Source organism: Labrus bergylta, chromosome 15 (assembly GCF_963930695.1).
Source record: "Labrus bergylta chromosome 15, fLabBer1.1, whole genome shotgun sequence".
Taxonomy (NCBI): domain Eukaryota; kingdom Metazoa; phylum Chordata; class Actinopteri; order Labriformes; family Labridae; genus Labrus; species Labrus bergylta.
Window position 1 is genome coordinate 21,320,905 of NC_089209.1, and position 11,843 is coordinate 21,332,747.

At 40.8% G+C, this 11,843-nt stretch overlaps 1 protein-coding gene across 3 annotated transcripts; it reads right to left on the reverse strand.

Moving 5' to 3' along the window:
• Nucleotides 1-7,338: 7,338 nt before the first annotated feature.
• Nucleotides 7,339-11,605, reverse strand: LOC109983680 (protein FAM177A1). 3 transcript variants are annotated; one of them, XM_020633493.2, is made up of 5 exons: nt 11,432-11,605; nt 10,978-11,187; nt 10,730-10,796; nt 9,163-9,260; nt 7,339-9,081 (listed from the first exon to the last, which is right to left on the reverse strand). In XM_020633493.2, the coding sequence occupies exons 1-5, from the start codon at nt 11,588-11,590 to the stop codon at nt 8,869-8,871; spliced, it is 747 nt and encodes a 248-aa protein (XP_020489149.2). In that variant the 5' UTR covers nt 11,591-11,605; the 3' UTR covers nt 7,339-8,868. The 3 variants fall into 3 exon arrangements, with proteins under 3 accessions (XP_020489149.2, XP_020489148.1, XP_065820043.1); XM_020633492.2 differs by having other exon boundaries at nt 10,972-11,187; XM_065963971.1 differs by having other exon boundaries at nt 10,972-11,187; nt 11,428-11,580.
• Nucleotides 11,606-11,843: the final 238 nt, after the last annotated feature.

Below are 11,843 nucleotides of genomic sequence, written 5' to 3' on the forward strand. Positions count from 1 at the left end.
AGAGAAAACAGTTTTGTGTGCGCTCTTTTATTAGCAAAGATGCAGCTTTTTGATTTACATGCATTTGTGATATTCTCTAAACTGTTTCGTGCAAGTAAATGAATGCTTCAATGGATACATAAATGCAATGCAAAAGCTGTCAACATAACCAGCTCAAAGGTTTCCCCTGTATATAAGAAAAAGCTATTTGTTCTGCTGTGAATGATCATCTTTTTCCAGAAGCTTTTACTCTGTTATTTATATGAACAACATGAGAAAACCACAAGCCGAGCTTATCGACATGTTTACTGCTTCCATGTTTCAGGCCTCTGTTCACACCACTCACTGAACTGCACATCTAAAACATAAGTGACAGACAGCGGGGGGGGGGGGGGGGGGTCCTGCTCTTTAGAGAGGAAAGTACCCGAAGTGTACATGTGGACCTCAGTGTGAAACAACACTCTCCACCCATTCAGGCTCATTATTCTGCAGAGGATGTTTCACTACCAGATTGCTCTGACCAGTAGTTACATAAGAAGGGAGCAGGCCTCCACCCTGCAAAACGAAAACACCCACTGACCAGTCAAGTCTAAAGGCCAAGATAATGAGGCTGACTGCTACTTGTTCCAAGAGGAAATCAAATTAAAGTAGTAATTCAGAATGTCAAAGGTGGATCCTTTATGTCAGCAAACATTTAGCTATTGCCTTATTGAATAAAAAAAAAATTATGACCATTTTATAGTCTTTTTTAAGCTTGAACTGCATTATGACAGTTTGGAAAAACACAAGTACATTTTTCCAAATATATTGTACATAAGTAGAAATTTGAATCGCTTGTCTTTCACTTGAGTCTGTTATGCAACTTTATACTTTTACTCAACTACATCTTAGAAGCAATATGGAACTTACTTCATATTTACGAGTTTTTAAATTTGTGATCTGATATGTGGTTACCAGGTCTGTGACAGGTATGATACAAAATATGATGATCTTATAATGTTAAGTAATGTTTCAGATAAAACCACCAAACAGCATAAAAAGTAGGTTTAGGTTGGAGTGCTGGTTTAGCTCATGTGGTAGAGCAGGTACAGCCTTCATTGCTCTGGTAATAGGTCCGCTTCCCAGTCCTGGTGCTGTGTGGTGTATGTCACCCCCCACTCTCTCTCAACATCATTTCCTCTCTCTCAAAAGCAATCTGATCAAATAAGGGCAAAAGACCAAAAAGCAATCTAAAAAAGTAAATACTATATTGATCTGAGGGGAATTCAGGCATCCAGTAGCAGCTTGAAAATAGAAAGGACATGCAATGAATATGGCAACCCTTACACAAATTAAAAGAAGACCTATAATAAAATGTGAAGTAAAACCAGTATAAACCAGTATAAATGCCATTCACAAATTAACACACAACTTAAAATGGACCCATTCAACATTAAAGGAGCCCTTCAGTATGTCATGCAGCAGCACAGAAATATCTGCAAATGCACAGCAGTGTATGTATGGAGGTAGCACATATTTAGAACGAATACGTCCAGCGGCGATTCTGTTGGGGCCCTGGGCAAAAATCAGTTGGGGGGCCCTCCAACCAGCGTTCATCACCATTGTGTCTGCCAATGTCCCGACGCTTACTGCTCGTCCTCTTTTTCCTGTTTATTTTTTCTCTCCCTTTTCTCGCATGCGATAATGCATGCAACAATCAGCAGAGCAACGAGAGTGAGTGTTGTCAGATCGTTGTTTCAAAACGTACTGGGAGAGACACAAATGGTCTCAGTCGATCAATGCTTCTTCTGATTTGTTTTGCGTCTTTTTATGCCTTTGATCGTTTTGATTCTTCATGTTGTAGTCACTCCATCTTTTTCTGAGGTTGTCAGACATTTTAATTATCATGAATTGTTGTTACTGTTGTATTATCCAGCTTTGATACTTCAAAAAATGACCAAGTAACTTTTCACTCTGCTGGGGGACATTTTTACGATATCCATCATTGTGTGGAGAGATGAGGACAAAGATGGAGATTATGATCACGGACACATGTAGTAGCATCCAGTGACTGATAGATGATGGGAGCCTGAGTCATAACATGTAAAAAAAGAAATCTGATAAGGCACAGATTCTGTCAGATACAGATGCTTATACAGGTCAAGGGACTGAACTTACTCATACCTGCACTCACATTCCAGGCATGCTTTTTTTTCTGAAAGATATTTATCCCTTAAGTTGCAAATAAAAGGCACAACTTCAGCAGAAAGTATAAAATGCTTAAATTGAATGACGGTAACAAACCAAGTCCAAATGCAATGTGTCTTTTTTAGAGACGGTGTAATATTTGATGCAGTTATTTATTCATCCTTGCTTTGAAACTGAGGTATTCAGGGCGACAGGTTTCATCTCGACCCTCAGTGAGAGAAAAAATTAACTACAACAAAGAAATAAAAAACAGAAGAAAAAATCTTCAATGAAGTAATTGAAACGACAATTTTTGACAGGAAACCTGTCCGTGTTAATTCAGAAATATCATTCAGAAGAATATCTTTTTTTGTAAAAAGGGGATTTCTACTAAAGATATTTTATAATTCTTCACCACAGTGAGGCTCTGCAATGAGGTTAGATGCAAAAATAGAAACGTTTTACAAGTGCATCAAGACTAAGGTCAGATTATTGATGCAAAGACGTTTTTCTTTTGCTTTGTACTCTTGGGAAAAACCTTGCAAAATATATTATAGAACCCAACCCTTAACAGCCAGAGCTAGCTAAGCTCTGAAAGCCCTGTTTTCAACACATACAATTCATCTTTTTATTTTCTCCGTTCTTTTTCAAACAACAGCAGATCAACCGACGCATGAGCAGCTGGTACGCTGTAGAAACAGCAGGTTGAAAGGTTATGTGGTTATAGCATTGTTGTCATTGTATTAGCCACCTGTACCAGCAGACTTGTAGCTGAGATACGCGCAGCAAGTGCCAGGGACTTTCCACAACCGAGTGTGTGCTCGCACGCACGCAGGCGAGCGTGTGTGTGTATCAAGTTCTTTTTGACAGTCAAGTGCACATTTCATTTGGATGTGTGCATGTGTGTTTGGGTGTGTGTAGGACACTGTGTGTGTGTGAATTGCATTAAGCGTTGGAAGACATGCAGAGGAGCTTTTGCTGCATCGTAGTAGAAATTATGAGCATGTATAAAGAAGGCTTTTATGCATAGAAATAAAATTAATAAAATTAATAAATGAATCTTTGTTTGTAAAAAGGAAAATAAAATCATTTTGATCCCTAAAATTGAAAGTTCTTTGCATGCAAACCATATACACTTTTGATGCAATGCAACATAATGCCAGCATCATTTAGTATGTTAACTTCAAGGAAAAAGGAACTTCATGCCTCACAGCGATGCAGCACTCACACCAGCATCATGGCCGTACTCTACCCCACTTTACCCCCAATTACAATGTGGTAATAGAACAGTCTTATCACTAAAAAGCAAAACCCTGTGACAGTGTTTGCCCTAAAGTCTGTGTCCCTGTGTAAAAGGGCTCTTAGTGTTTCTTTTAAAGCTGCAGCCCACGGAGGAAGCACAGGCTAGGGGGGCGAGACAGCAGACCAGGCGGTTCTGGAAATCCCCTTCCCTCAGCAGGCCTGCCTCATCTGAGACACACAGGGCCCTGCGGAGGCCCACATCAAAGGGGCTGCTGCTGTTCTCATCATCCTCCCTCCTCCTGTCTCTCTATATGTCTCAACGTCGTTCTTGGTCTTTACCCCCTCACATCTGTCTCTGTGTCCTTCATATAGCCTAGATTCGTCTTTTAACAGGAGTAGATTGTTTAAAAACGGTGTAACATACCTTTAACTTGTTTGGGTATTCTTGTGTGGAAAGAGAGCCAGGTTAAACATTGCTCTGCAGGGTGTTCTGCATTTGCATGCACTTTTTTAACAGTGTTTTGCAGGTGACTAACCTGCATGTGCCCCTGATTACTAAACATGCCTCACTCATCAAGAGTTCATGGATCAGCACATATGGCGGTCAGATACTGTAGGTGTAAGAGATTTTTGGACATGAAGTTTGACTCATGGACCACCTTTGACTAAATCAGAAGTGAAAATGCTTGCTAAAACTGTTCTCCCCACCCCCACCACTCACAGCCCGCAAAAATGTCAGGTATGTTTGAAGCAGCAGACAGCTTGAGGCCAGCGCGTGGACACTCAGGCGGGGGATCTGACATGAGAAGTTGAAGTCTGGGATGTACCCTTTTGCACAGATGTGGACGCACAAGCTCAAGTGAGGGTGACTGTTTGTGCACATGTTCATGGCTGCAGCAGTAAACAGTCAGTCACAAGGAATGGCATTGTGAATTCTCAGCTCTGGATTTTCCCTCTTAATCACTGATTGCCCGGTGACTGCTGTGTGTCTCATGTTGCCCAGAAGGATGCTGCAAAAAAACCAAAAACTTGTCTCTGCTGCACCAATGCACCGTTCGTTATATATATACATAACGTATTTGTATTGTTTCTCATAACCTCTTTCTGAATGTAAACAGACTGAAGATCAACATGCCTACATTATATAATGTTTTCCTTTTGTTGTTATTTTTTCCAACATGGTTTGTTTACTTCCACACGATCAACTGTACGCTGGTGGGAATGATCAAACTTTCCTAAAATTTTTCTCAAATGTCAATTTTATGTGTTTATTTACATACATTGTTGCCTGACCTTGAATGAAGTTACTGGCCGACAGTAACCCCAGTTAGACTAGTCTGTTAAATCCAGTACTGCCCTCTAGTGGACTGACAAGGAAAAGCAGCACATTGCCAGTAAAATATTAACTGTGGAAAAGGGGGAAAAAGAACCCAAAACAGTTATAAGCCTGGGCAGACTTCAGTACTTTATCTTCACCCAAATACCCAGAATCAGTACTCACTTGTGTATTTCTACCATTTATAAAGTCAACTTGTTGCGAATAACTAATCTTGCTAATTGTTTTTTTTTTTTTAAAGTGAAGATAGCCATCTCCTTCTTTAAAGTTTATTTTTGGTCGTTTATGCCTTTATTGAAAGGAGAGTGGGTAGAGTGGGAAACAGGGATGATGGAGTTGGGAATGACATGCTTGAAAGGAGCTGCAGGCCGGAGTCGAACACTTTAAGGAGAATAGCCTCAGTACATGGAGTCTGGTTGGCCATCTGGCTCCCCACAAAGCCAAGTTTCAGCTGATAAACACAAAATTGCTGCTCAGATTTCAGTTCATGATTTGGTTTCAATTTTGTGCATGGTAGAGAGAGCAGGCAGTACAGGGATGTTGTTCAGGCTGGGAGAGAGGGAACAAATAACTTAGTAAGAAAATACACAAGTGGTATAAGATCCCAGCTGGCTGTTAATAGACCATTTAAAGAACTTTTATTTTCATGTCCTTTCTTAGTCAGTAAGATCAATCACATTGGACTTATGAACATCACAGTACAAGACACAAAAAGGCTGCTGCCTCTGTTATAACTTTTGTTTATTTTACGTCTTTACTCTATACTGTGGATTGTTTTTGTAAATTATGTTTATATGTCGCGCTTTACAGCTTTGACACAACGAGCTGATACCAGCTGTCATTTGGCGAGAGGCGGGGTTACACCCTAGACTGTTCGCCTGTCAATCACAGGGCTGACATATAGAGACAGACAACCAGTCACACTCACATTCAAAGTCACCATTAACCTAAAGAGCATGGGGAGGAATCCACACAGAGAGGCCCTGTCAGACGGGGATTCAAACCAGGAACCTCCTTGCTGTGTGGCAACAGCACTAACCACTGCACCACCGTGCAGCCCCCAATGTATGTAATGTATCCAATCAGAGAAAACTACGTTCTTCTTGTCAGCCAGTCTGGATGTTGTTTGAGGCTAACTTGTGTTTCATGGCTGTTTGTGACTGTGGCTATACTTCATATGAGCTGTCCCATAGCACCACCATAATGACATGGTGCAAGTTACAGGAGCCTCCACATGGAGTCATACCCACCACCAGCAGGCTTTGTGAGTTTGTATAGTCGCAAAGTGTCCCAAAATATACTTTCCCAGACTGTTCAAATGATCAGTGAGAGAGTGGAGGCGTTCTTAATCATACTGAAAAGGAAACTTAACATTCCTGCCACGCTTTCTGAGAATGAATCACTTCACTTCAGGGTGGAGTTAAAGGTGATGAATTGCAAAACTATCACCATTTTTGTCTTGAGCAACAATGTTCAACTCTGAATTTAGAAAAAATAGTTCGACCAACACATTTTAAGTCAAAATTAAACTAAGAGAAAACGAGATATGGCTGACAAACCCTCGAAAGAGCAACTTAAATTAAGATTCTTTTGAGAAACAACCTTGTCCTTGTTCTCTTTACAACTTTGTCAACCTCTTAAACCATAAAAGTACACAAGCAAATTGCATGAACGCACTGCTTCAGACTCTAAATTCTTGTTTCGAAACTTGTTTTTAACAGATTACAGATACAAAAACATGTTATAACATTAGCTCAAGAGCTAGTAGCATGGAGGTTTTGTTACTTTCTGAATCTGCTGTTGATTCAAATGTTTTTAGAGAAAATCATTTTTGGAAACCTTGATTCTGTCCTAATTGGAACACTTTTATTTGGGAAACATCGAAAACTAAGGGTGTGATCTGTACTGGAGTTTGTATAGTGCTTTTATAGTCTACTGACACATCCACACGCCGCCGACAAAGCAGCAGTATCTTGGGGGTTAAGTGTCTTTCCAAGGACATATCGGACATGTGGCTGCAGGATCTGGGGCTCAAACCCCTGACCTTCCAGTTGAGAGTCTGCAGACTCTACCACTGAGCCACAGCCGTAATCTAAAAAGCAGACTTGTGAACGTGTACAAAATGACTCGATAAGATGGATTTTTGTTTTTGTTTCATGTCAAAAAGTTCAGCCATGGTAGGGAGTGAAATCGTAAGATAAATAAATGCCCCATTGAAGGGTTTAAAAAAAAACATGTTGATGAGTCAAGCATGACTTTCACCATCACAGCAGCAGCCAATGCATGTCATGATGTTTGGATTCAGACTCTGGCATGTCTGACTCTTGTGTGTGTGAGTATCAGCGAGGGCGTGACTGCTGCAGAGGTCGTCCTGGGCCACAGAAACCAACTCTGACCTGACAAAGGACACATTGTACAGTGACAGGCCTGAGTCTCTGACCTCAAAGCAGCAACACAGGCTCTTTGTTAAACCAGAGATGAAGACAATCCATTGCATCACTCACGCTGCAGCAGCACCAGGAGTGAGGAAAATAACCAAGATCTAATCTATTTGATCCTGTCCAACCAAACTGAATTCAAATGAATGTTTTAACAAAGGAACCAAGAGACAATGATAAAAGTCAGACATAACTATAATTTATTAACAGTAATTACAGTGTTACTTTACAAAGGAATAGAAAACTAAAATTAAGTGCTTTGTCAGTCCAGTAAAATAAATACATACATATCAAAAATGGTACTCAAAAACAGTTAGTTTACATTCCTTTATACAGACTTAGTGTAACAATGCTCCCTGCCAGTATTAAAGGTGTCATCCACTATGCTTTAGTGCATAGTAGATCAGAGGAGAAATATACAACTTAACCCGTTTTAATACTCTTTTAACAACACATCCGACAGTCTCGTCGTCCACAGATGATGTCATCATGCCTTAAGGTTAAATCTGCTCAGTGCTTCCACACAGACTGAGTGCAATTCAAGCATAACACACATTAACACGAAACACACATAAGACACAAAATGAAGAGGAGAGGGAGTGTTAATAATGGTCAGCTCTTTGGTGCAGCAAGGTGTACCAGGGTTGCACCCGTTTGGCAGATCTGGACAGAACGGCTGTTGTTCTTGCATGAGATGTTTGGAAAAGCTGATTGGACTCGATGCATCTTAAAAGCCTTCTCTGTCCAGATGTGTGTCTACTGTATGTTGGCTGTTATTGATGATTCGGGCACAGTATCTGGTACGTCAGAGGCACAGGGGAGAAACATTTAACCTTCACTGCACATTGATGTTCAAGTTTGGACAGCTGCTGCAGCCACTGATGATGTAAAATCTGCAAGAATGTTTCATAACTAGGGCAGGAAATAAGGATTACTTTCATTATCAAGTGTTCGTATGAATGATTTTGTGATTAATCAAACGCCAGAGAGTAGTGAAAAATGCTCCGCACGCCTTCCCAGAGCTCAGCGATGCATGAAATTGCTTTTTTTTCTTTTTTGGTCGAATCGACAGTTAAAAACCCAAGAATTGAAATAACAAAACGACCAAAAGAAAAGCAATTCCTTACATTGAACTTTCTCATTTAAAAATGAAACCTTCAAACCATACTTATGAATCTAATTAAACATCAAAGCATATGGCAATTGCTTTCTGTTGGTCCATAATTCAATGTTTCATTGTAGCACTAGTCATAACACTCTACATTTGAAAGCTGCAGTCCCGAACACAATACTATGCACAAGTGCAAAATGTTGGCCCTGTGAAGCCTCAGTGATGTCATCAGGTCGTGTTTTCATTGCACTTCTCCTGGAGGTGTGTCTCTTACCTGTGACTTACCAGGGTCACATAATAAAACATCTTCTGACCCAGATTGTATGTTTTCACTCTTTTGAAGATGCAGCTGTGCTTCTCCATATTCAGCAGTTACGTCATCAGTTTCTACTCTGTTGCAAAAGGACTCGTAGCAGTCCAGAGGAGTAATTCCGGCCCCTAACAGTCCTCGCCCAAACAACCACATTAGAGCAGCTCTGCCCGTCTACAGCTGAGCTACACACAAACCAAACGGTGCTCGGTGAAACAAGACAGTGTACCTGCTTAGACCAACAAACAGACAATTAAGCACAAAACGTCTATATCTCTAGGGGTTGTTAGGTTGCCGTGACGATAGCAGGGACCGTGATGGTGCTTGAATGTGAATGATTTTCATTCTCTATCTGATAGGTCACACCAGGGTGGGGGTCAGCCGCCTCAGGCCGGTCGGTCCCTGTGATCTGTTTGTCTTCATCCTCCTGATGCTGCAGCTGGTCGAAGGATTGCTCCGCTTCTTCCGACAGGCGGTTTTCTTCTTTCTCTTCCTCCCTCTTGACACCAGAAGGAAACACATCAGCTGGTAAACAACAGTAACACAGATTCATGACGATAGAAACCAGAGTGCAACAAACCTCTTTCTTCATCCTGTAGTATTCATCAATAGCGTACTGATATTTGGCTGATGTAATCCCAAAGAGGGAGGCCATCCTCTCCCCCAGGTAGTCGCAGGCTGGAAAAGAAAAAGAGCAAATCAATCTGCAAATGACACAACACACGTGTACAATGAATATATTTCTAGCTTTCATTCAGAATGAAGGCAAACGTTCAGTGAATTTAAAGAAAAACAACAAACTAAGAACTATTAAATCATTGTCTGACATGACATTTTCTTCTTAAAATCTCACAATGTTGAGTTTCAGATCAGCAGCGTCTGAGTTCACTGATCCATAATAAGAAGAGTCTTGATAAATAATACATTTTCATACACTTGAGGAGTGAATCATGAAGCAACTTTCCATATGTGTCTTTTAGCTAAATAGCTTCCTTTGAGCTTCATAAAGGTGATCCTGGAAAACTTGTACTGAAGCATTTAGCTTCATATCAACTACATGTGTGGAAATCTACTGTATGGTGTAGAGGCACTCATTATATGCTTTGTATTTCAAATTTGTGTTTCTAAGGAAGAAGAAAAAATGAATATATTAGCTGGCTACGAGCGCTTCCTCTGACAGTCCAAAGACATGCTCGTTCGATTCTTGGTGTGAATGTTTATTTGTCGCTACATGTCAGCCCTGTGACTGACAAACCAGCCCAAGGTGTACACCGCCTAACAGCCAGGTTCAGCTATAGCCTGCCCCACGACCCTGAAGGGGGTAAAGAGGTATAGATAATTATCCCCCAATGCTAACAGACTTTTAACGTTAATTGTCTGGTTGTCCAGCAGAGGGTGCACTTCAAGTTCAGTGTCTGCTTGCCCTCTTCCATGTCCCGATGACCTGATCTGTAAACAGGGCACCGAAGTACAAACTAAGTTAACGTGCCATGCTGATTGAAAAAATAAAAGAGCATCTGATAAGTATTTAGGGTTTCATGCTGTAGACGGATAAACAGTGAATAAAGGTAGGCAGGCAAAATACATCTGATGAGTAAAAAGGCCTCTGTGGATTTGTATCAGTCTTTTGTTCACCTGTATGAAGGAAGAATACATTTCACGACCAGCTGACTGATCTCGATTTTGAGTGGTTTAAAGCTTTTGATCTGATTTCCTGTATTAAACGCCTGCAGCTGACATGAAACCAGTACAAATCAAAACATGTCAGTAACTGTTTCTATACCACAGCAACCAAAAAAGTCCGACACACCCTATATACTGTGTGCTTTTATTTTCCAAACATTGCAGGCTTACTCCTGCACACTCAGATACAGATACTTTTGGTAAAGTTTTGCTACCAATGTTTGTGTGCAGCTGAGACAGTGCAGTCTGCCTTTTGCTTGTCGCAACTTTTGGTAAAAAATACGACAGATGATCTGAATTTTCTTTTTTTTAATCAGCTTTGATACTTCTTGTACTACGGATCATTCAAACACTGGAGATCGTATCATTTGTGACAACCTACTTGCAGTATAGGTTACCATAGTGATCTACCCTGGTTATGAAACCCGCTCTGAGGCATCAGAAGGCTTAAGTCAGGAACAAACCTGAGATGGTTGATGTGGCCGCTCTCCACATGTGAAACCAGAAGTATGGACCCCAGGTCAACTTTGACTGCAACACAAACAGTAAAGAATGCTTTTTTATATTTGTAAAGGGATCAGACAGATGTCTCCTGTTTCTCTGATTTGAATAAACAAAACCCTTCCTCCTTCATTGCCTCTTGTCCTCAATTGGCTCCTTGTACCCACACACACTCATATTCCCCGTCCCTCCACCCTGTCCTCACCCTCACCGCATCGACCGGAGAGGACAGCAGGTCTTTCCTTTCCGGCTCCTTGTCCTCTCCCTCCTCCTCATCAGTGCTGTACTCTTCCATGGTCTCCCCGCTGGAGAAATGAATGATCCTGCGAGGAACCTTCTCCCTCTGCTTCTCCTCCTCCTCCTCTCTCTTGTTTAGCTCTCCCAGCTCCACTCTCTCAAAGTCTTTACACGGGTTAGGGCTCTAAGTGTTTGAGGACATAACAGTGTGTTATTATGGGTCTACTGTATTTCTGAAGGGAGATAGATTAGCTCCTTCAGCCTCAATGCAGAATGAAAATATTTCATTTTCCAGTATTATTTCAGGACCAACCCCAACGACATGGCACAAGTGACAAGTAGCTACGTGCATCATTAGCATCATTTTGAGTAAACAAAACAGAAAACTAATATGACGTCAACGTAAAAAGAGAGAGCTATTTACCGACCTGCTCCACATCCATGGTCTGTCCTATAGACACATTCACGTTAGTGAGATACAGTGATATATCGGCCATTGTCGTCGTCTTCTTTGTATCTGTGGATGCTGCTGCGCCCACAACGACGTCTCTCTCCTCCGCACAGCGACACCCGGAAGTGCCGTGCATCCTTACGTAGCGTGACGTCCAATGAGGTACCGGATTAAAATGAAAATGTGCGACTCTGATTGCAATGCTTACGAGATAAGACATCACATTATTTATTAAGCACCTTGTTTCATAGGAACTATTTATTTTCATGTATTTATTTTATTTTACCAAAGTATTTTACAAAAATATATATTTTACTCAATCAATTAATTCTCAATTACTCAGTTATTTTTTTTTTCATTTTATTTAAGCTTTATTTAACTAATAAAAA